At 41.5% G+C, this 23877-nt stretch overlaps 2 protein-coding genes and 4 non-coding genes across 6 annotated transcripts; 5 read left to right on the forward strand and 1 right to left on the reverse strand.

The window, feature by feature from the left end:
- Positions 1 to 1115: 1115 nt before the first annotated feature.
- On the forward strand, positions 1116 to 13343 carry tmem214 (transmembrane protein 214). The gene is made up of 17 exons (XM_070987798.1): positions 1116 to 1369; positions 5951 to 6141; positions 6585 to 6735; positions 6909 to 7043; positions 7513 to 7595; positions 7816 to 7921; positions 8930 to 9011; positions 9226 to 9327; positions 9496 to 9637; positions 10052 to 10143; positions 10278 to 10326; positions 10471 to 10578; positions 10812 to 10929; positions 11011 to 11107; positions 11349 to 11517; positions 11669 to 11820; positions 12210 to 13343. Exons 1-17 carry the CDS (start codon positions 1219 to 1221, stop codon positions 12334 to 12336), a joined length of 2055 nt encoding a protein of 684 aa, XP_070843899.1. The 5' UTR covers positions 1116 to 1218; the 3' UTR covers positions 12337 to 13343.
- A 724-nt stretch (positions 13344 to 14067) lies between these two features.
- trnay-gua (transfer RNA tyrosine (anticodon GUA)) lies at positions 14068 to 14155 on the forward strand. The gene is given in 2 exon segments: positions 14068 to 14104; positions 14120 to 14155. It is a non-coding gene; the product is annotated as a tRNA-Tyr (tRNA).
- An 849-nt stretch (positions 14156 to 15004) lies between these two features.
- trnaa-agc (transfer RNA alanine (anticodon AGC)) lies at positions 15005 to 15077 on the reverse strand. Its single transcript has one exon. It is a non-coding gene; the product is annotated as a tRNA-Ala (tRNA).
- Positions 15078 to 16991: 1914 nt separating this feature from the next.
- On the forward strand, positions 16992 to 18184 carry LOC139347647 (pleurocidin-like peptide WF3). Its single transcript, XM_070987380.1, has 3 exons — positions 16992 to 17091; positions 17362 to 17380; positions 17534 to 18184. Exons 1-3 carry the CDS (start codon positions 16992 to 16994, stop codon positions 17625 to 17627), a joined length of 213 nt encoding a protein of 70 aa, XP_070843481.1. The 3' UTR covers positions 17628 to 18184.
- Positions 18185 to 20899: 2715 nt separating this feature from the next.
- Positions 20900 to 20971, forward strand: trnad-guc (transfer RNA aspartic acid (anticodon GUC)). Its single transcript has one exon. It is a non-coding gene; the product is annotated as a tRNA-Asp (tRNA).
- A 301-nt stretch (positions 20972 to 21272) lies between these two features.
- trnaa-agc (transfer RNA alanine (anticodon AGC)) lies at positions 21273 to 21345 on the forward strand. Its single transcript has one exon. It is a non-coding gene; the product is annotated as a tRNA-Ala (tRNA).
- Positions 21346 to 23877: the final 2532 nt, after the last annotated feature.

Here is a 23877-nt window from a genome sequence, read left to right on the forward strand (position 1 = left end):
GGATGTTAAGACGTGCCATCATGTTGCCTGGAAATCATTTGTATTTAAAAACCATTTTGAGGCACAAACGAACAGCTAACATATTGACCCAGTGGGGCGTCCACTGTGGTTCAAGCGTCCGCTCAGATCAACCAGACGAGGTCTTGAGAGAGATCCAGGAGGTTTGTGCCAAACACTAAGTGCCTCATTTGAGACACACTGCAGCCAAAACTCACCGTCTGTTAGGCAGACGGCGACCGGGCAGAAAGCTGCAGCAGGCCCATGGTTTAACTGGACCTGGCACTGGTCAGTGATGGAGCTCACAGCAGAGAGCTAATACAAATAATGCATTTGTAGTGCAGGAGTTCAAATGTTTTGGAAAACCCTACTAATGGAAACTCACAATAATCTGCTCTTGTCAGTAATTTTTTCTTGTCACTGTTTTGTATTCACCTCTCAGATCCAGTTTACATCCAGGATAGACTTGAGGACAACGAGCAGAACATTTTTTCATTTCTGTCCAAAGCTGAATTTCTGTATTTCAAAATGCGAGGAAGAAAATTAATTACAGAGCACTGGGTTCGTCAAAAGACATGTACCTAGGGCTTGGTCTACACGGACTTTATTATTTGAGTATGTCCCAATGTTTGAAGCCGTGACAGTGACGGACACATCCAAGCACTGATACGTTCAGTGACATGACCGCTATGCTCGTCAGCATAGGGCTTGTTTGAAGATTATTTGAGGATTTTTTAAACGACTTAAAAAATAATGTTTTTAGCTCAATCAGATCATTAATTGATTAACTTTCAGCTATTGGTACATTAAATCTGAGTTTAACGGTAAATGCTGGTTCAAATCAAAGCAGGCGCCATTTTTAAATGTACTGAGATACAAAACTGATTCATTTTAATCAAAACTACCTGCAATTTTGACGTTAACATATCAGGAAATTGAAACTGATTTTGTAATAGTCAGGGTTACTAGAGGTAAATCCTTAATATATTCTCAGTAATAACTAAGACTTGTACGGACTTGTCCAGTTTCCTCTGAGAAATGAAACTAACGGTCCAAACGCATCACTCTGACGTCATGCCGACAAAGAGACGTGGCACGCGGACGGTTAAATGATCGGAGCAGTTGACTGAGCGTCCCGTCGTCGTGTTCCTTTCAGCAGGGAGGAAGTAGCCAGGAAGTCACGGTACCCCGAATTAATAACACCCCATCTGGAGCAGCGACATGGCTTCGAATAATGGCTCAGTCGGCAAATGGGAGGTGGTGAAGAAAGGGAAGAAGAGTAACAGCTCAGGAGGAGCGAAGAACCCGACTGACAAGAAAAGTGGCAGCGGGGGAAGGAAAGCCCTGAGCGAATCGAACCTGCCATCCAGACGTAAGTGAACATGGCCCTGGATAGACCGCTGTTAGCTGCTCTGTGACCCATTTACCTCACTGCAAAAGTTCAGCAGAAAGGAAAAGGGTAGAGACACCTGACCAGCTGCTTTTACGAACTAAATTGTCTTGTTTAAATTTACTTTTTGTCGTCTTAACGGTGCTGATGGAAATGACGGTGGCTAGCAGCTAACCGTATCTGATTTTACAAGCTAGCCACTGTAGCATAGCATCGCGCAGTAAGGCTATTTCCTACGACTGTTTATTTATTGAGCCTTTCGGGGGTGACCAGTTTTTATGCGTGGCTATGGTTTACCTTTTCTGCTGACACCGTATTTCCAAAATAGCTAAAATGCTAGAATGAATTGCTAGCCAACCAGCTTGACTTCTGCGGTTAGCCTGCTAGCAGCCTTTCAAGCAGTGTGTCAACACAGGCAACGTCATCACCGAGGAGCCGCATCTCTGAAGCATGTGCTAAAGGTTTCTGTGACCTTTTTGTCTTTGCTCTGCTGTTACACCTTTAAATGCATCTCTAGTGTGTTTCTACAGTGAAACTGAACCGTATAACGTTAAGTTAAATAGGATTTTCCACTTGGTGAGCCTACAGGAACAGCTGTCACTGTTCTGAATGGTCATTTATCGGTGTGGTTACCCCATGCTCCTCCTTCTGCATGATTTCTTAATGGATAAAGATATAATAATCTGTGTTTTTCTTGCTGTCACCAAATCTAATGAAGAGAACAAACCAAAAAATTAATTGATGACAGTAACAAGTGACTTATTGTTTATGTAACCGCAGCCTGATATAAGTTATTCCTCTGCTGTTGTCCAAACATTATTACAAAGCATGTTGCACTGGTTGTCATGTGATTTCATTTTCATGAACATTGGACATTTGCTGGTCTCATAAAGATTAGGGCACTACATTTGTATCCATTTGCTGCTGAAAATAGTCCCCAACAAAAACACAATTTACTCCTTTGAGTAACAACAGTGCCCAGCTGTTTTCAAAGCTTTTCACCTTCAGTAAGAATGAATGGGCTGGGGTCTTTGTGCCACAGACTATTTGGGGAAGTAAGACAGTAAGAGCCCTGAAAACTTGATCTGTGTGTCAGCTTGAGCCAGTTTACATCTCCAGTGAAGCACAATATCAGCTGACATGATAAGGCGTGATAACGGTATGTCAAGGTTTATACCTGACTTTGAAGCCCTGTCTTGATGAGTGGACTCTGTGTTAAAATCAAGACCTTTATTATCAGTTTTGTCAAATCCCGAAATAATTTTTGTTTAATCATGTGAGCACACAGTGAACCTCGGGCCAGATAGTGTTCTCCTACAGAAAAACTGCTCATTGCTCAGAGAGTGGGAGAAACTGGTGATTAATAGGAGCCAGTCAGCTCATTTTTGCCCCAGAGACCCCGGCAGGTTAATCTGCCTATAGAAAACACCGCAGTAACTAAATTAGCTCCGGTATTTTACTGTGTTAAGATTCCCTGCAGGCCCAAGCCAGTAGAACATGATTACACACCTCCTGATGGATTGTTTTGTTTTGTATTTAGCATTTCATGCTGTAAACCCAGCAGCAGCTACCGCACCCTCTCCACAGGTATGGCTGTGACTTCAGTAATGGGTAACAGAGAGGATTAGCTCTCACTCGGCTACTGCTGTTTGTTTATGCACCTGTCTTATCGGTGAGTCCACCCGTCCAAAATATGTCTGGTCACAGTGACTGTGACTGTCATTGATGAGGTAGTGTCAAGGTTTTGTCCACAAGAAATACACTTCAGTTTTTGATATATAAGCTCTCTAATCAGCATAGGATGTCAGTTAAGTATTTAATCTAAATTGTGATTAACAAAGTGTTACTGGGGTCATACTCTCCCCCTGAGGTGTGCTTCAGAATTACCAGGCTCTGCAAATAATTAGATTAATACTGAACTCTTAAAGATGATTAATATTAAACTTAACAGGCCAAATCTCAGTTTATTCCCTTTGAGACTTCCATACTTGAATCATGAGACTGTTGAGTCTGTGGTTTTGGCATGTTCAAAAATAATCCTCCTGCCTCAAGTTCGGCTTGAGGCTTTTGTATCTGTTGGAGCAAGCTGTGTAGGTTGTGTGTCTTCACAAGGAGACACGCGAAGGGAAAATATTTCTTATGTAATGTTTGACTTTGCTTGAAACAGTTTTTAAAATGTGAGACTAGACACATTATTATTAATGAGCCAAGATCCGTCTTCTTAAATCACTTAATTAGACAACAAAGGGAGGCTTTGCCCTCCAGCCTTGAGTTGAGTTAACTTTATAATGGCTGTGACTGCATTTTGCACACATACCTTCACCTTGAAGAGGTCATATACAGTATACAGTAAGACAACAGATATGATGCCTACAGTATATTGGGCTCTCAAATTACATTTCTCAACAAGTTATACAGTATCTGACAAGGGCTTTTCTTTCAACAGAAGTGATTACGTCAAGTCCAAAATGTTATTTGTATGCTACATGCTAACCTTTTACAACACAGTTCTTGTGAAGACTTGCCTTGCTGTGGTGTGTTCTGTTGTCTGAAAGTGGTCTGCTCTGCGTCTATATGTGAAGCATCTTGTCAGCTCTTCTTCTGCTGGTGTGAAAATCCATTCGAGTCCACCCACCCTGTAAGATAGCCATGTTTGGTACATCTACTCAGATTACACCCCACCACGACACCAAAACCCGCTGCTCACAGATGTCAGGACAGTGTCTGAAGTCACTCACTCATTCAATCATTCACTCATTCACTCATTCTCTACTCCTTGTATAGCAGACGCTGAATGGTTTGCTCTGAAGTGGTCGGTACTGTAAACTGAGATTTCAGACACTGATGGATCGTCGTCATTTTGCGTCATCGCTGACAGGTGTACAGTCATAGAGTGGTAATTTTTTTGTTGAGCTGTGTTCTTGGCCTACACATCATCAGATCACATCATCAGTACATACAGGTGTTCATTAACAGAGCTTGATCAAAACATCTTCAAGACAGGTGCACTAGAAAACATATTTTGTCCATTGTTATGACTAAAGCAGTCATATTTTAAAGACTGCAGAGATGCTAAATCCTTCAAGGTCACTGAGACAGTAGGGAGGCAAGAAGAGCAACTGCACCCTTTACAAGGACACAGGACCAACAGTCTTGAATTTAATATTCACATGGTGTGAATGAATTGATAATAAACACCAGAAAGGTGATGCATGTAATTTCACCTCCATTCAGGAAAAAGAGCCTGAACAGAGTAAAGATGCATCATAATTCAATCAGAATAATTAAGATGATTTGAAAAGCACATGTGTAAACTACCCTGCAGCTATAGTGATAGTCAGTCATGAACACTGGCACTGTAATGAAACAAGTCCTGTCTTTGCTTTCCAGCCATGTGTTGTGCCAACACACACACACACACAGACTCGATATAGATTCAGATTTGTCAGCAACATGTTCAGCTGAATGATCAGTGAACAACTGGGGACATCTGTCGGCACTGACTCAAGTCTGTGGGTGGGTCTGAATTCTTGAGTGTAGCCTTGTGGATCCTTACTACCACAACAATAATATAACCGATAAGCCTGATGTAGCTTATTCCTCTGTGCTATGGACCTCCGTTGTTGTCCAAAAACTATTAAAAACAAATAAACGAGCCATAATGTTGCACTGGGTGACATATTTCTTCATTACAGTGAACATGGGCACGGACTGAATCCCACATACATGTTCCTGCTGCTAGTACATGTGTATTAACTGCAACTGAAAATAGTCCCCAGCAAATTTCCTCCAGTTAAAATAAAGTTTACTAAAAACAACTATGTCCAGCTGGTAGGAAATAAGTACGCTAAACAAAGAAACTGTATATTTGTGAACAGCTTATGTATGTCTTCCCTAGGAAAGAACGAGGGCCGCACACAGTAAGTCAGATAGCATTGACAGACTAAGACATTGGTTCATTTTGGTCTTTTCATGGGATTTGTTGACAACAAATGACGTATGGGAGGACGTCTGCCTTATCCTTTTCAGAGGCTTTTACATTCTGAGGATAAAAGGAATAAAAGTTATTTTAAATACCGAACATTAAAAACTGGAAACAGGATCGTTTTAATGTTTAAAATTAGCATACAGGCCTAACATAATCTGTATTAGCTGCCTCTGAACACACAGTATCTTGGTGTTGGCCTTGAAAACTTAAAACTGGTCAAGCTCTAATATGAACTCAGCTGAAGTGGGCACAGTTTGTTTACAAATGGGGTCTTAATGAGTAACACAGAGAGGGATAGTTGGAATGCTGCTGGTGCTTAACTGTGTTCCTTTGTGAACTGTAATGAGTGTTGCAGGAATATGGTCTGGGATAATAACGGCCCATTATGCAAGCCTTAGAGGGAGGGTGGGCACAGTGAGTGCGAGGGGAGGGGACTGCTGTGGTTTCATGGATTAACTTCATTTTCAGGACACAGGGTGGATATAAGGAAGTGTTACAGACGACCAAAGAAGTTGAAGAAGAGGCTCATATCTGCACAGAGGCGTGTCTAACCGCTGCTGCCTTGTTTCCTTCAGCACCCCTGAAGATGTCAGAGACTCTGTTCGACGGCTTTGAGAAGATGGCAAAGAAACAGAACAAGGAGCAGGTCCCACCGCCGGCCGAGCCCGAAAACAAGAAGCCCTCAAATAAACCATCCAAGAAATCACACTCCAGCAACACAGTCGCCCCTCCAGCTCACAAGACCCTCGAGGAAGCCTTCAGAGCTGTGAGTACTGCACACGTTTCTCTCACTGGATTGACAGTCCTATTAAAACTTCCTGCTTGATGAGAAATTGGGATGTTGAAATTTGTTTACAATCTAAAAGCTTACACAATGCCAAACAGTCTAATTTCATGCAGTTCAATGAGAAAAGAAACAGTTATTTAGAGGATTCTATGTGATTTGTTGTTAAAATTTAACAGTAAAACTGATCATTTATCATCAAAGTGGTGTAAGAGTTTAGCTGATCTTAGTCAGTAGATAGATAAAAGATAAAAGATCAATGTAAAAACCAAACATATGTTCACACAAACGCACACACATTGCTGCATTGAGGCGTGTTCAAATCAAACTGTCACATGCTGAAATGCAGCCGCATCTTTGCATAATGGACGTGTTGTTTCTGAGCGTACAGCCTGAGTGTTTTTGCTGTTTTGTGCTCTTTTTAGCTGGATGTTGGGGACCTGAAGCAGCAGTTGGCTCGCAGTCAGACCCTGTTTCCAGAAAACCCATCAGTGTGGGTCAAAGACCTGGCAGGATACCTCAACCTCAAACTGACTGCGCCAGAGACCGAGCCCACGCTGAGCAGCTACGCTCACGGTCGGTCACACTCGGACTTTATTCTGTTTTAAAGAGAGATCAAGAAGAAAATACTGTGCTCATTCAATACTGTGCTTCACTGTGTGGTGTTAAAGGTTTCTGCAGGGCACTGACATGATAATCAGAAGGCAACACTTATATAATGTCTGTTTTTTCTGCCATCTTGTCCCCAGACTACCCATACTGCCTTATAGGAAAGGAGCTGAAGGGCGTGATCAAAGGCCTCATCGGACGCTGCAGTGACATTCTGCCAGATTTCTTCGACCACTGTGTTTATACTATGCTCAGGGAGCTGGACAGACAGTCAGGTACTGTAGGGGGAGGAGCTCACATGGGAGGTTGACAGTGAAGTCACCTGGCTCACAGCTGCTGTCAGTTTTGATAATGCATCACAGACTGACAATACAGTGGAGAGGCAAACTATAGATGTTGCTGTCCTGTGAAGACAGTTGAAATGCTCAGTGACTGTTAAATCTGTGTGTGTTTGTAAGTATTTTATGGGACTTTTTTGCCTTTATTTAACAGGAGATAGTAGTAACAGGAAATGAGGCTAGAGAGAAAAAAGGCTCAGCTGGACTTGAACCAGGATACACTGTAATTGCATGGTCAGCATCTCAGACCCCAGGGCCACCAGGGCTCTTTATGAAAGCAGTGTTTTACCTTGATTTGCTCATGGTCAGAATATATGAGGATCATCATGTTCAAAGTTAAAGAACAGACATAAAGCACACCTTGAAAAACACCCAAAAAAACAGCCTTTTCTCTCTCTTTTTTCAGGAGAACCTCTGCATGGCTACAGAGTTTGCATTCAGACAATCCTACAGGACAAACCCAAAATAGCCACCCAAAACCTGCCAGAGGTGAGTGACTCTGTGGGTGTGTGTGTGTGCGCGTGTGTGTGTCCTTGAGTCCTGCAGATTTCTGCCTCACTGCCCTTGTCTGCTCTGAATGTGCAGTTGCTTTCTTTTCTGAAACCTGGTTGCTTTCGCTGTGTTAGTTCTCTTGTCCGACATGCTGGGGATTTGTCTTTTGCAATAACCTTGCAATAATATGTTGAAATATCCTTCCCTCCCCCTCTAGTATTTGGAGTTGTTGCGGTCAGTTCAGAATCGTCCAGTCAAGTGTTTGACCATCATGTGGGCTCTTGGCCAAGCTGGATTTTATGACCTCAGCCAGGGACTCAAAGGTAATAGACAGTCAAACATTTACCCAAATAATTCATATACGTTCTCACACAGCTACAAAGCATCCTGTTTTAGACGCAGTATTTTGTCATCCCCTGCACTGTATTAGTCCTCGTCTGTGTCTCCCCTTTCTCCCACTTTCCCAACATGCTCTGACTGAAATTCTGGGTTGGGGTTAGTGAAGCAACAGTGCACATTAGAGCAGTTAACACATCCTCTGACGGCCATCTGTGAGCTTAAACACATGGTAACTTCAAAAATTCAGCTGCTGCTCAAGGTCTTTGCCTGGCATTTGGTTCGGCTGTGAGGTGGGAGAGAGGTGGGTGTTACTGCGTGGGCATGGGAGGATGAATATTCTTGGAGAATTACATAACAACCTTTATCTGCAAAGTAAGACTATCATTCGAGTCGCCCAAGGCAAGGAGAGACAATTCAACTCATTCTGAAGCTGTGTTAAAAGCTGCAAATGCAAAATGTTCTGTATATTATCTCGGTGTTGAGATGGCCTCTCTAAGATGTGAAGAAAACCCAGTTTAGGAACACTCTGATCTCGTTATTAAGAATTGAAAAAGCAATCAAAAGTCACTGATCTGAGCCAACAAGAGCACAAGACTTGAGCTCATATTGAAATATTTCCAGGGCAACATGCAATGGATGTGGGGAAAGAATGATACGCAGTGAAGGTCACAACAACAAAATGACACCAGGTTAACATTGAAGACCGACGTGACAGTGAAGTGTGTACGGGATGATTTGACACAGAAGAACTGCCTGCGGAGCTCATGCATCCTTCATGCTGCTGCAGTTTTCTCCACATCAGCCATCTCTGTGTTTGTTGTCTCACCGTGTTACTTAAATAATTGAACATACAAGAACAGAAGCCATGTTTCGCTGCCGTACTTGCTCTGGGCATTTCACAATTAACAGCTGAAAAGGCCGACTGTTAACAGCTTTGATGGCGGAACTGAAAGTTCCTGTGTGATGAATGAAGCTCTTGATCTGTGTTTCAGTGTGGCTGGGCATCATGCTGCCTGTGCTGGGAGTGAAGTCGCTGTCTTCTTATGCCATTGCATATCTGGAGAGACTCCTCCTGTAAGTCTTTCTGAGAGTTATGTGTCATGAATGTGATGTGAAATACAACAAATTATTTTCATTACACCTGTGATGACCTCATATTGTGTCTCTTGGGAATAATAATAATTGAAAACATAGTCCAAAGATCAGAATGACACTTGAGAACGTACGTTTGACTAAATTAAACTGCTTTGACTTCACTAAAACCGGCTTTATGTTCTTCTTTTCCCAGACTTCATGCAAACCTGACAAAGGGATTTGGCATCATGGGTCCCAAAGAGTTCTTTCCTTTACTGGATTTTGCCTTCATGCCTAAGAATGCCCTGTCGTCAAGGTAAGTGTAACCAAGTGCAAACACTGACAGCCATGTGTGCAGCATGACTTCGTTGTGTAGGAATACGTGGGTGAAGAGCCTCAGCTAGCCTCCTTTCTATCCTCTGGTCACTCGTTTGTCCTCCTGTATAGTTGCTGTCCAACTAACAAAAATCATGTTTGTGCTCAGTCTGCAGGAGCAGCTGAGGCGTCTGTACCCTCGGCTGAAGGTCCTCGCGTTCGGAGCCAAACCCGAGAGCACATTACACACATACCTGCCATCATTTCTGTCCAGAGCCACACCTCACTGTCCAGATGACATGAAGAGAGAGGTGAGACACGCCTGCACTTCATGTGCAGTGGACTTTAAAGTGAACTTTCTACTGCTGCAGAAGTCTACGTGTCACAGCAGAACTCATACTGATAAGTGACCCTTCACACAGTAGGTTGTTATAGCCTCATTTTGGTGACCAGTGTCATAAACAATCAAGATAGGCAATTGTGGCAAATGGTTAAGCTTGAAGAGAAACGTAGTGCTGCTGAAAAAGTGCAGCATTTCATGGTCACAGTTGTACTGGTACTTATGCAACAGTAGCTACAAGACACATTCTTCTTAAGTCTTAAGACCATCATAAAACTCACTGGCTTTCCCATATGAGCTTAAAGAAGGCATTATAATTGAATCAGAAATGGAAAATTGAGTCTTTCCGCCTCTCTCTCTTCCACCCTCCCATGTCTTCGTGCAGCTGCTCAGCAGTATGACGGAGTGTTTGTGTGTGGATGTGCAGAGTCTTGGAGTGTGGAGGCAGCTCTACACCAAACACTTACCCCAGTCCAGGTGAGTCACTCACATTTGATTGTTTCCTTCTAAACCATGAGAGTAGAAGAAGAATGGCTCCTGTGATGTGTCTGGACTTCAGCTCTTTGTATACTGATAGCTCGTGCTGACCTCCTCTCTCTTTTCTTCTGCAGTCTGCTGTTGAACCATTTATTAAAGTCCTGGAACACTCTGCCACCAAAGGTACGACTCCTGCCACGAGGCGTGATGCTTCATAAACCAAACTCAGCTCCCTGGACACGGTTTAACGTTTTAGCTCCTGCTGCCGCAGTGAGTCAGTGCTGGACATCCTGTGTTTGACTAGTTCTCTTTATTTTCCCTCTTTAGCTCCGGAAGAACCTTGAAGAAACAATCCAGTCCTTCAGAGTGACCAATGAGGAGATGAGAGACGCTGCTGAATCTCAGGACCTTCAGGAGTGCAATAACCTGTGCCAGGTGAGACGGACGGTCACTGCAAAAACAGAATTAAGCCACAAAACAATTTTCATGCCTCCATAGGGGCGACAGACCATGGCTGTAGGCAGTGTGTTTTTGGGTCTATTTAGCCAGAAAATACACTTAATACTTGACTATTAACCCCTCCTCTAGAATAATAACCTATGAATGTGTCTAACTCTTAGATCATCCGTCTGAAGTGTTTTGCTCAGTCTTTCCTCCTCTGCCTCCAGAATCTGCAGGTAAAGATGCGTGGCCGTGGCTTCCCCTGGTACAAACTGCTCATGGTCCTGCTTGTGTTCGTTGCCGGCTTCATCGCTCATGACGTCAGATCCCACGGCTCCTTCACAGGTGCGAGTCCTGTTCGCTCGTCGCCGCCACTCGTCTCCATGTTTGTTTCCGATGTCTGACGACGTGCGTTGTATGTTTCAGATTCCACCACAGCCATGCAACTTCGCAGCTCAGGGGTCACAGCTGTGTCTCAGCAGGCCTGGACCAAAATAACAGTGTACACCAAACAGGGCTTCAGGTATACAGCACAAGGTTCATTCGGGCATGTTTGCAAATTGAATTTAGTTCAAACGTTCTGGATATAAATGAGATTGGCGCGTTTCAAAGATGCAGTAGACTACAGTGGTAAAGATGGCGACAACACATTTACATATTCAAGCAAAAGTTTGAAAACCAGCAGGTAATCTTTAAAGTCACCGGATGTGGAATCGCTGTTCATGCAAATAAAGCATTTAAGTGTGTTTTTGTATCCTCTGCAGCTGGTTGGAGACAAACACTCCTCATTATTACTCTGAGTGTGTGCGGGTTGTGGGGCCACTCATGGAGCAAGGTTTGGAAAAGGCAAAGACAGCAGCCGTCTTCATCTCTGAAAACACCGCACAGTTTATTCTGTGGGTGAAAGAGAAGACCCCACAGGCCATAGAGTGGGTAAGTCTGCGCAGAGATGCTGCTGTTCCTCCAGCTCCACTGAAGTCTTGATGAGACACACTGAATCTTTTCTCCTGAGTCAAAGACTTAGAGCTAATACGACAGAGCAGTCATGTTGACTGGTGTCTAACCTGTCTGTATCTTTGCCCAGGTGAACACCAACACTCCAGACAGTGTGTTCCAGGTGTTGGCATATTTGAAGGAGCTCCTCCTCCTCCTCCATCAGAACTACATCCTGCCAGCGCTGGCGTACATGTCTGACCTGCTTCAGCGGGCATGGACCAACCTACAGGACTCCTGCAAGTCAGTACCTTCAGGCATCTTTTTACTTGGCTTTAATTTTGAACATTTTGGGGTTTTGGACTGTTGGTCGGACCAAACGAGCAGTTTGAAGACGCCCTCTTCGACTATAGGAAACTGTAACAGTAGTTTATTTAAAAAGAGGACTGGCAGTTAAGTTTGATATTTAATTTCCCCTAAAACTGTTGTTTTGTCACAGCTTGTGACGGCACTGTGACTTCCTGCTTCTCTGCAACCAATTTATGGGTTACTTAGGTATTTCCAAACTAAAATAGTGTTTGTAAATCAGTCGTATGAAACTAGGTAGTAGTTGCTAAGAGCATAGGAGCGACTTTCCATCTTTTTTTTACCCGTCTGTTTAAGAGTAAACGTGCTTGTCTTTGCCTCTGCAGCGGCGAGGTGTCCGTGTCGTGTCTGCAGGGCCACGCTTTGTCCTTCACCAACTCGACGTGGCAGCTGCTCCAACACACAACCTCGGCCATCAAGACGTGGGCTCAGGAGCTGCTGACACGAGCATGATAACGACACAGATGCTGACTGATTTACACACACAATATACACACACGGAGTTATCCTCACACACACACTGACCCAATCTGTGGCTGCCTTTCGGTGCGTCGGCTCCCCTCTCAAGCCGTGATTGGACACTGTGGGAGTCAGACAAACAAATGCTCACCGAAAAGGACCCTCTGTCTCGTGTTTCGGCTAAATTTTTAGATCAGTTCGCTGTTGTATAGATGTTCTTTTCTACCAATCCTTTTGTCACTGCTGGATGCAGAGGTCGTACCTCTCTCTCTATCCCTGAGTTTTCTACTGCAAATTTCAGCTCTTGCTTTAACCTTTGGGTTAAACAAATTGTGTAATTTATAGAAAATGTAGGTTTGTAGATGATTTATAAACCATTTTTATTTAAAGATGCATAAAGATGTGTTGCGTGAAAACTTGGTAAAGAGCAGGGAAAAAACCAAAACACATATTCCAGACTTCCCCAGGCTGCTGGAGGCCTTGTCAGCTAACTTGAGGACCACTTCATCTCCCACACTTGGTTCAGATGCTGTATGGTTGTGTGTGTCAGGCTCCGCAAAGCATTCATCAAATCTGAGACGCTGCCCTGTCTGTGGGCAGCTCACAATATAAAGCCTTCATCATGAAAGATGGTGCGGGGAAAAGGTCACATCTGCCGGTGGATTGGCTCCTTCAGAAGATTTTCATTGGACGGCGTAACCCAAAACAGACCGGGAGTCTCACATCAGTCCAAAAGATCCAGAAGAAGAAGAACTCTACCTGCTGCGTTGTCCGCCTGCATCTCCTCGTCTTGTCTGCCTCTTCGTCATCTGTGCGCTGTCTCTCCTGCTTTTTTGGTTGCCATCAGCAGCTCAACACCTGAGCTGGAAGCAGCACTGTGGTTGTTTCTGAACAGCTGATTCACTAACCCCTCCCCATAAACAGGATGCTTGGACGGACACGGCAATGACTAATGTCTTACTTTGTAATGTAAATGATTTATAATAAAGACTTCAATCCCATTCACTGCTTGGTTAATCTGTTTCATCCAAAGTGGAAATTTGAACATCTATAACTACACAGTGACACTGCAAACTCACTTGGCTGATGAAGAACATGCAGTATGATGGAGAGCCCCTGGCAGGTCACTACATGGGTTTGTGGTGGTTTTGTCAACTGTTTCCAAAATCAGTAATGAACTAAACCACATGAATACAGCTTCCATCATATAAATTACAACATAGCAAGGCTTTTGGTCATTTCATTGGGGGAAGCTGCACCAAAAACTGTCCAATTCAATGTTCTTTACATGCGACAGTGTTTTCTCACGTGCAATACAGCACATTGGAAGGTTTCTCACAAGAATTTTACCATGTAGTATTTTTATAATGTCCAGGATCCCTTAACAAGTTTATCTGACCATGCAGTATGGTGGCAGTGATGGTCAAAACCGACTCCAACGGTTGACGGACTCATTTCAACCTGCGTAAGATAGAAATACCTCCGTGTGCGCGTTCGCCTGGTGCGATAAAGGGGCTGAACGAGGTAAAATCCCATTTTTATAACGAAGTTTTTAGCCACGTTTTGAAAAAAACAAAAAAAAAACAAAAACCTACACAAAATAATAATTTGCCCCAGAACACCATTCACCCACCGCGGCAGTATCTCCGTTAAACGGCATTTTTCTTGCTTAGTGTTGGGCAATCGGCAGACACTTTACCTTTTCCTGTGAAAGCAATATCGTCCCCTTCGATAGCTCAGTTGGTAGAGCGGAGGACTGTAGAGGCAAATACCAGACATCCTTAGGTCGCTGGTTCAAATCCGGCTCGAAGGAGGAACTCTTTTCTGCGGCATTGGAAAATGCGCGTTTTCTTATTGTACAAATATGCAAATGGTACACTTAGACAGAACTGTAAAGACCGTATTTACCACAATATTACTGTTTGGTTGTATGGTATTCAGAGTAACTCACTTTCTTATTGGCATCGCTTATTAAGTGGTTTTGGAAAGATTCATAACCAGGATGGAGGTGCAGGAGAGGACTCCTCAGGTCGCTGGTTCAAATCTGCCACTAAGGAGGTAATTTTTTGTAAAGACACTGTAAAAGGACATGCAAACTGCTGACAGGGCTTGGGACAACTTGTACATCAACTTTTACAAATTTCCACTTCTTACACACAGCAGAGGGCGCTGCTGCTTTTTCAGTGTAGACAGCTATGGACAACAGTTGTTTGACCTTTGACCACCTTTATCCTCCATGTAGCACTTTTTCTGTACACTCCCGCCATACCAACTGCGAAGCGCTCAAGTTAGATGTCGAATGAACGTGAAAACATTAAAATAACATGGCACAGCATGAAAAGAGTGGTCATGACAACAGAAATATAGATATTTTTCCCTCTCTGTGTCTTTGATCTCATCAAAAGTGCAAATAACTGTTGAGAAATCTACCATCATAGAAAGTAGCAGCATGTAGCAAGTAGTGATATTTTTTAGTCTTATAGCATCTAGGTCCACTGTGGACCCACAGTAGCTAAAGGACTTGCCTGCAACATGATACGTCCTCAGAACGGTTCGGTTTAGCCACCAGACATCTTTGGTGAAGTTTAGGAAAGGATCTCCAGAGGTGTGTTGCCTGAGATTACATGGAGTCTGTTGTTATAGACGTTAAAAAGCAATATTTTGGAGGATGCGGGCATCGATCCCGCTACCTCTCGCATGCTAAGCGAGCGCTCTACCATTTGAGCTAATCCCCCATTTGTGACCTCTGATTTACATCACAGAGTGGCTTTCATGTTCAAACGTATGCGTAACTATCACTTTAGTACATTGCTTGTTTTTGTGTTTAAAGAATGTTCTAAATGTCATTTGTTTTATGAGAAAAAGAGCAAAAAGAACGATTTCCCTATTTTTTTTCTCTGTTTTTGTACTTTCTCACTCTTAGTTCATCAAAGTCACAAGCGAAGAGGAAGTGATCGGATCATAATGGGGAAGTGATAAGATAATAATCAACCTGCTCGGACTGATAAAAAATGACTTTGCATCATCACTGTCATCGTCATTGCCTCATTCAGACCATACAAAAAACCACACAAACACAGATGTTTGCACGGCCGGCACACTCACACATGTGCATGCACACACAAACAGCCTCATAAGGAAGAAAGAAAGTATTCGAGGAGCTGCCTCAGGCCTCCATGGTCCCAGGTGACGTCTGAGAGGATGAAGAGAGCCGTTACTTCTTTCGCTGTATCATAAAGTCATGAGTCAAGTATTCTGCTGCTTGTGACATGGTGCAGGGAGTAAAATAAGAGACCTAATACCCCTGAATGCTGTTTGTGATGATGAAGATGACAAGACAGAAATGAACATGAGAAGAATCAGACCAAGAGGCACATAGACAGGCTAAAAAATGGGAAGTATTTACAAGTTCTGCATTGTGTTTCTGTGTTTTCTGACAAACAAGACGAGGAGTTTCAGTTAGGAGAATGCTCAGTTGACCTCAAGGTAACTCAAACTGTTAGCATGTTAGCATTAATGAATGTGTTGATAGCTTGGATTCACAGCGGCCTGTTTGCTGTCACAGAAAGGATACGATCTGAGGAACACTGTCACTTGCTGACTTGAAAGAGAACAATTGATTTTCCCTCGAATTAATTATTATCAGTAGATGGGAATAAATCTACAGCATAAAAAAGTCAAACATTCTTCCTATGCCTGTGTTTCACTATTTTATTGGATTAATTAATTCTCCAGAGTGTCAGCGTGTCTCTGCGCTGCTTGTTTTCTCTGACCAATGGAGCAAAAAACATGTATATAAATCACAATGATGGAAAAGGAAAAAGCAGCAGTTCCTAACACTTTACAAGCTGCCAGCTGACTTTTATCTCACCTACTGTCTCTTTGGTTTGGCGGTTGAGATTAGATCAATATCCCATAGATCATGCCCAAACACGATGAGAACTTGTGTTACATTACGCAGTACAGCTTAATATTATACAATTACTGCTGGAATTCAGTGCTGAATATATACAGAAATGAGCGACAGTCTAGCCTTTTGTCTTGTGTAAGACCTGTACACAAATTTCGCCCAGATTTACTTGTGAACAAGAGAAATGAACTCCAATTGATAATTAATAAAGTTAAAAAAAAAAACAATTAGTTAAATTTGACAGCTGCATTTTTTTCTTTTACAGGATGAAGTGCACTGTGGTCATCCTCATGGCTGAACCTGGACAGCGTAATCGAGTCCTTCACCCACTTGAAACCTGAAACGTGAACGTGTGGAAGTGATGGGACGAGCTGTATGAGCTGACTTTTGCTTCATGTTTAAGATTAGGTCGAGCACCTCCCAACTGCTACGAGAGCCTATGTTTGCTCTTCCTCTAATAGAAACTAATATTACACAATCACTGTCTACGCAGCCCAGCGTAATGTATATAAATGAGGCGCAGCTGCCAATCACATCACCAATACATCGATATCTCACAGAATAGTCTTTCATCTTTGACTCAGTGGAAAGGTACGAGCTAAGTACTTCAACCTACATATAAAGCATATGGAAAATGTGCTGAGGCTTGTTATTGTATGTCTTGAGCTTTTTGCCTCCATCATAAAAATGCTCTGCTTTTTTCTCTTACACTTCATTTGTTTATTACTTTCTCTGTAGGATGAAGTGCGCTGTGGTGTTTCTCGTGCTCTTCATGGTCATCCTCATGGCGCAGCCTGGAGAGTGTATTTTTGGATTTCTTCTCAATGGAGCCATCCACGGTACAGTCCTGCCATCAGCTGCCGTTTAATGACAAATATTCTGACATTATAAATGCTGTTAATTACACCTGGACTATTATGACAACGTGACCTGTGAAATTGTTGCCAATTGTTGATCTCGAACAAATGTAACACAATTCAAAATTAAAAATTATATACAATGCAGACATAATCCTCTACGATACAGTGTTTATACTGAATGTATTTTTGTAATATGTAACACAGAGTTCAGATTTAATGTAATTGTTTTCTTGTCTGTTTTTTATGTAGTTGGCAGGCTGATCCACGGGTAAGGACCCGTGCTTCTACTATTTATTATTATTTTTACAACCACTAAACTACAAGTGTTGCAGTAAATATTAAAGCAAAATCTTTTGAATTGTCAAGTGAAGTTGATGTATTTTCATATCTATATCTTCTATATCTTCTCTCGCTGCACCAGGCTCGTCACCAGGAGACGCGGGATGGAGGACGAGGTGCAGGAGCTGGACAAGCGCTCATTCCAGTACAACCCTGGGCAGCCTGGTTTTCACTAGGCACAGCCTCAGAGGCCACTCTGAAGCTGTGTTTGGATCAAAAGTGATGCTTCTTGCTTTGTCAACATAAGAAAGGAAATTATCTAACAACTGGGCCAACCATACATGTGCTAACTTAATTGATTGAGGAACTTTGAATTAATTTGGTAGAATGTCAGTTGTTGGTAATAAATTTGCATTGTAACACTCCTTTTTAAGAGTTTTATTAGGATGAGAAATGTTTTACTTTCAACAAAGAGTTCTCAGTGACTGGAAATAATCTGAGATGTGAAAAAAATGAAGCCTCTGTGTAAAAAAAAAGTACGTTTGTGTGTCTTCTTTGACATGAACTCAACTGACGCCACAAGCGAGTGTCACTAAATAATGAATGCTGAAACACTGTGTAACAATAGTATGGGTCCAAAAGATAAAGTTAATGTTGAGTCTAAGACAAAATAGACTCAGGGGTAAATGAATAAAAAACCTATTTACTTACTACTATGACATCACATGTGGTAAAGAGTTTGAGGTGTTCCTCAAAGCTGTATACCGGGACCAATCAGGAATCACTCCTTTTTACTGCTGCCATTCATAAAAACATAGTAATTCATCTGTAAATCCTCATAATGTCCAACATTATGCTGATGATGTTATTTTACACTGTTTGCTGACTCGGCTAACTTTAGAAAACTCCCCCCAGTCGTGGCTGAAGTCCCCTGATTTGGGGCTCCGGGGTACAGATGAGCTGTTGGGGCCCTTTCCTTGCTCTCTGTGACTCTTTTAGCCTTATATGGGACTGTAGCTAATCATTGTTTTCACGCGGGAAACTTCTAATTAAATTCTTTCTTAAAATTCTTCTACTTAAAATTGTTGGCATCCTGATTAATAAAATGTGTGTTTGGATATATTCATGATTCATTTGGTCGACTCATTTAACATGCATACAACAGTGAGACATCGCTGTTTTGAAACACATCCAAATGTTTTATTTTGCCTTATTGGGCTGTTTTTCTGACGAGGACGAGCTCACTGAATATTTAATACGATTTATGACACTTCGTAGCGGTCTTGAATGATCCTTATGTTCAGCTTCTTTGTAAACTGTGTGCGTTTGCTGGGATGTTTCTGCCTTGACTCTGATCGAAATGAACATACTGAATTTGCAGCTGAGCCCTCACTGCCCCTCCCCTTCCAAAGCTCACTTTGACTTGCGTGTCAATGTATTCTCCAGCATCAATGTGCTTTTTGCTGATAAATGTTCTTACACAATCAGTGTGACTTGACATCTGATAAAATGGCCGTCTGCACACCTCCATCAGACTACTTCGACAGATGTCTGTGTAGCTTTCCTAATGATTTTATTCAGCTATAGATAGACATTTGGACATTTTTTTGAATCCTCAAACAGTAGAAAATCCACTCTAATCTTTGTCTTATCCTAGCAGATGAAACTGTTTTGAATCTATTTCGCTGCTCATGATTCTCTACTTCAGGCTACTTCCTTATACAGTTGGGATATTGGATGAATGGCTGAAATTTATTACAACATAAGAGATCCATTTATGAAATTAGAAACCAACCTCAGCTCCACCCACTCAGCCAGGTGTTTCACAACTGTTAGCTATAAAAACTCACCTCAGCTGTAGGTCCCACAACTTCTGACTTTACTCTCCTTGACAGCAGCCTTTTGACTCTGACTATCAAACTGTGGGCAGGTAAAAAGCTCATACTTCTTTATTTTACTTTAGTGAATGCAGTTAGGATAGCCTATGTGGTGTGAATTGACAGTTTACAGATATCATAGAAAACTGTGTATAGGTACAGAGAAAAATAAAACAAAATAGAAAAATACATTCAAATGTAGAAAGTATGGATGTACAAAAAGTGAAGCACAAGTGAAAGTTGATGGTGGCAGTTCAGATGTGAGGAGCTTTGGTGGACACATGACCCGACCTGTAGCCCTGTTTTGTTGTTTGGTGAATTAATGTGGGGATGAAGAGCGCGATGGATGCTGAATGTGCTTTCCTTTTTCAGGATGAAGTTTGTTATGATGTTTCTGGTGTTGTCCATGGTCGTCCTCATGGCTGAACCCGGGGAGGGTTTTATCGGGAGCTTAGTCAGAGGAGCTTTTCGCGTATTTAGAGGTGCCAGGCGGGTTTGGAGAGGTAGGTCACAGGGATCCATGTATTCTGTGCTCACTTCAAGAGATAGACCTCCAGTTCACACAAACCATATCAAGCAAAGCTGTAATCCTGACTGTCAGCTAAATTCAACGTCTCTAATTTCTGTTTAAGTAAATGTAATCGTGGCATCTCAGCTGTATTTGTTCCAAAGCACTAACCCTAGAGAGACCACCATTAATGCAGTCATTTCAAAGATTTTCAAATATGATGAGAAGATAATATTCTTACTTGACTTTCATCTTTTTGTCTGTTTAGCACACAGGGGGATTTCACGGTAAGCACTTTTGATTATTGAATTATTGTCGATATCAATGAGACAAATAAAACAAGTGAAAGACCCATTTAAAACCCTGGACCCTGATGATGAACCCTGTCTCTTACTATTTATTTATTTATTTATTTATTTATTTATTTATTTATTTATTTATTTCTATACAGATAATTTGCATTCAGAATTAAGTTGCTTTGAGTGAATGAAAGCTTAGATTTTGAGTACCAGGTTAGTAGTCTACACAGTTGACAGCTGACGCTGGAATCAGTGAATTTCTTTGGGTTTTTTTGCTCGAGAAATTGTTGCAAAAGTTATAATTTTATTATAATATTCACAGGTTAACATTCTGCTGATTGACCTCTGCTGATTATTTGATTATCAGCTCACATTTTTCCCGTCTTCTGTAACCAGGTCTGTATACAGATGGCGGCCAAGACCCGTACGACGAGTGGTCTACTATCGCCCTCAGCAATGTGTCAACGGCTATGTTCGTGGCTGAGTCTGTTCTTGTTGAAGATATGATTTGAGCTTTATGTTTTTCCTTTGCAAAGCAAGAAAAAACAGGAAGTTAACTAACCGCTTGGCTCGGGTTTGCATGAAACCCTTGAGATGCAGTGCTTTCAGGCTCCAATTGGTTTTGAAAAACGTAAAATGGCTTGATACTGGAGAGCATCCTGCTGATTAAAGCTGCAGTACAAAAAGGCCATCTGTGTTTTGTGGTATTATTTATTATTATTTATTTATGTGAAAAAGTAGCTATAATTCTATGAGAATGGCCGCTGATAATGAAGAAATTTGTACCTAATCAAGAAGAGAAACCACAGCAACTTTAGTGTTACTCCTCGTTAGTATAGTGGACAGTATCTCCGCCTGTCACGCGGAAGACCGGGGTTCGATTCCCCGACGGGGAGAGTTCTCTTTTTTTCACTGCAGCTGTTACAACTTGAAGAAAATTGATGAAGCCAGAGCCACAGCGGTTGACAAAATATTTCAGTTTTAAGGTTTGTAGTTTTGTTTCAATGATATGTGGTCCTCGAAAGTCCTCCACGACACTATACCATCAGAGGAGACGTGATTTGACGACAGTGCAGTCTCTTGGGCTCCAGACGCGATGTGAAGGGGATGAAGAACAATATAGAATTGAACCAACTGAAAATCCATACAACACATAACACAGATTAAAATGACAAGCTTTCATAGTCTCACATTGTAGGGGGATTAGCTCAAATGGTAGAGCGCTCGCTTAGCATGCGAGAGGTAGCGGGATCGATGCCCGCATCCTCCAAACTTTATTAATATCCCGATATCCCTAACAAGACTAGACTATTTACAAACAACCTGGCCGCTTGTCGTATTTGCCCAGTGATTTAGCATTTCAGCTTTTCTTCATTCTCTCATAAAAACCACACACTGAGTGAAACTGTTTCAGTATCAGGAATTGTTTATCATTTTGGATGTAACATCTTCATGACTGATTTTTCACACAAGGTCTTAACAATTAAGGAAATAAAAATTTCCTGTAATAAAATAAAACAAAAAAGGAAACCATTCCAGGCAGTTTGACTGCGTTAAATGGCACAAATGGCGCCACCTGCTGTCTAAATGCGGCACCAGCATAGAGTAGTTGCAGTGGTGGCAGCAGCGAGGGATTATGGGTAAATTTTCAAAGCATCGAAGTGTTTGCTGTGACATAACGTGTCTGTAAGTCTCTGTGGACAAAACAAAGTTTACAGCTGTGAATGCATGTTAAGCTTGCTCTATCTGGTTGAATTTTTTAATTTCACCATGTTTTAGTTTAGTTGAGCATAAATTTTTTTATGTATTTTACTGGTCAGAAGAACCGCTTCAGTTGGAAGCAACACCAGCCTGATGCCACATTTGCTGTTTGTCTGTACAGAGTTTGGTAAGACTTGGAACAAACAGTTGGAATAATTTCTATGGTTTAATGAGTTTCTGTGTTTTTACATTGTAATTGTTGATAATGTTATTAAGTAGGAAGTTTGTATGAAATATGAAAAATAAGGTAACAGTTTAAATTATGAAATTCCAGCCTGTCAAATTGTTTATATCCTTTGTTATTATTTTCCTTGTAAAATTACAAAGGGAAAATTTGTTTGTCTCCTCACTTATCTCACTTAATGAATTATGAACCACTATACGGTCACTTTATTCATTACAATATTTGTATGTAAATATGTAAGACATGGTAAATTCTCAAAGCATTGGAGGATCTGCTATGAGACCGAGTGTACGCTGTTTGTCCACCGGAGATGTTCAACCACTCTATGTTTCTGTGCCTGCAAAATGCAGTCGGCACCAGAACTAGCTCGCTCGCTCGCTAGGAAACTGTGGACTTGATGTCCGGACAGGCTGAGTTTGTTCAGTCTGTACAAACACAATAATTCGCCGTTATGTAAAATGGTGAAATGTAATGTAAAACTACCGAAAAAAGACTACCACCTACTACTGAACACTGAGCTGAGGCAGAGTCCGTTATTTGATGTAATGTGATACTGTGTTTTTTTTTATTATTTAAAAAAAGCATTCTTAGGAGCTTTGCTCAAAACGTTCAGATTTCCTGTGAATTTGTGCCCTTATGTCTTGTGCATTAACTTTTCAAATGGACATTTCCAAGATTTAGTATAAATTCAGCAAAAAAAAAAGTTGCCTTTTTAAGTCATTTTATTCATTCAGAATGGTTACAAAATGTTTCATTGAATGTGTTTCTGACCACCTCTAACTGAAACACAGTGACACTGAGCACTTAGTTGACAATTTAAAAAGAAAGAAATCACAATGGAGTGTTCCTCCCTCTATTGAACAAATACACAGAGCATGTTCCTGCAAAATATGAAGACATGAAATAATGTTTTGATCCTTTCTGATTTGTGATTATGACATATAATGTGTAATTTGAGCAATGTCCCATCGTAATTTAGCTCCTATTTACATGATGATGTGATCTCTGTCCTGACCAATAAGCAGCTACTATGACAGTTGAAGTATGTTCAGCTGTAGTTCCTCTAATGTCCACCAGGTGCTGCTCAAACAAAACTGACTGCATTGAAATGAATGGGACAACCAACATGTTGGTTCTGCAAATTCAAATGGAGCTATACAGAAGTTTAGCTATCAGAAGATAATTTCATGCATCAGAAGATAATTGCCAGTCTACTGATAATCAAAATGTTGAAACAGTAACACAAGTCATTTTCATTTGAAAGACATCTGCTGTCTCTCTTTAATAACCAGATATGGCTTGAATGCAACACCTAACAATAGATGTAGACTAAAAAGAAGAGCTATTCATGTTTTCTGATGATTTCAGAAATGTTTAGAAACACAAAAGTGATATTTTCATTCACTAGTCTTTGATACCTGTCTCTAACTCTGTGTCCTATCATTTTTAGTGTAAATGTGTGCATAAATTGCTCAACTTTGACAATGGAGAATGAGGTTTGCATCCTGAGCGCCACATGTGATTAGTCTTAGGCAATAAAATCACTTTGGAGGGGTTCTTTAAAGATTAAATGTCAGTACAGTAAAACACATAAACTATAACTATAAAGCAGATTGATAATGCTATGGTCGCTGTGAGTGGACATTGTAGTGCAAGATCAGATATCTACACAGAAAGCAAATAGTTGTAAGCAGAAAATGTATATTTTTCCTTATTATGTTGCTCAAAAACTGTAATTCTTTTTGCGTTACATTACATTCCTCCCAAACGTATATGCACTTGCTGATTAGCAGTATACAGTTTAAGCAGAATTTCTAAAAGACAAGGTTGTGTCTCTGCATGAGGACACTTTCCCTC

Source organism: Chaetodon trifascialis, chromosome 19, assembly GCF_039877785.1.
Source record: "Chaetodon trifascialis isolate fChaTrf1 chromosome 19, fChaTrf1.hap1, whole genome shotgun sequence".
NCBI lineage: Eukaryota > Metazoa > Chordata > Actinopteri > Chaetodontiformes > Chaetodontidae > Chaetodon > Chaetodon trifascialis.

Excerpts from the sequence above, each read along its gene's own strand:
- tmem214 (XM_070987798.1), top strand. The coding sequence starts at position 1,219 with ATGGCTTCGAATAATGGCTCAGTCGGCAAATGGGAGGTGGTGAAGAAA. Across the intron at positions 7,044-7,512 it reads GGAGCTGGACAGACAGTCAG|GAGAACCTCTGCATGGCTAC; the intron begins GTACTGTAGGGG and ends CTCTTTTTTCAG. Across the intron at positions 9,012-9,225 it reads TATCTGGAGAGACTCCTCCT|ACTTCATGCAAACCTGACAA; the intron begins GTAAGTCTTTCT and ends TTCTTTTCCCAG.
- LOC139347647 (XM_070987380.1), top strand. The coding sequence starts at position 16,992 with ATGAAGTGCGCTGTGGTGTTTCTCGTGCTCTTCATGGTCATCCTCATG.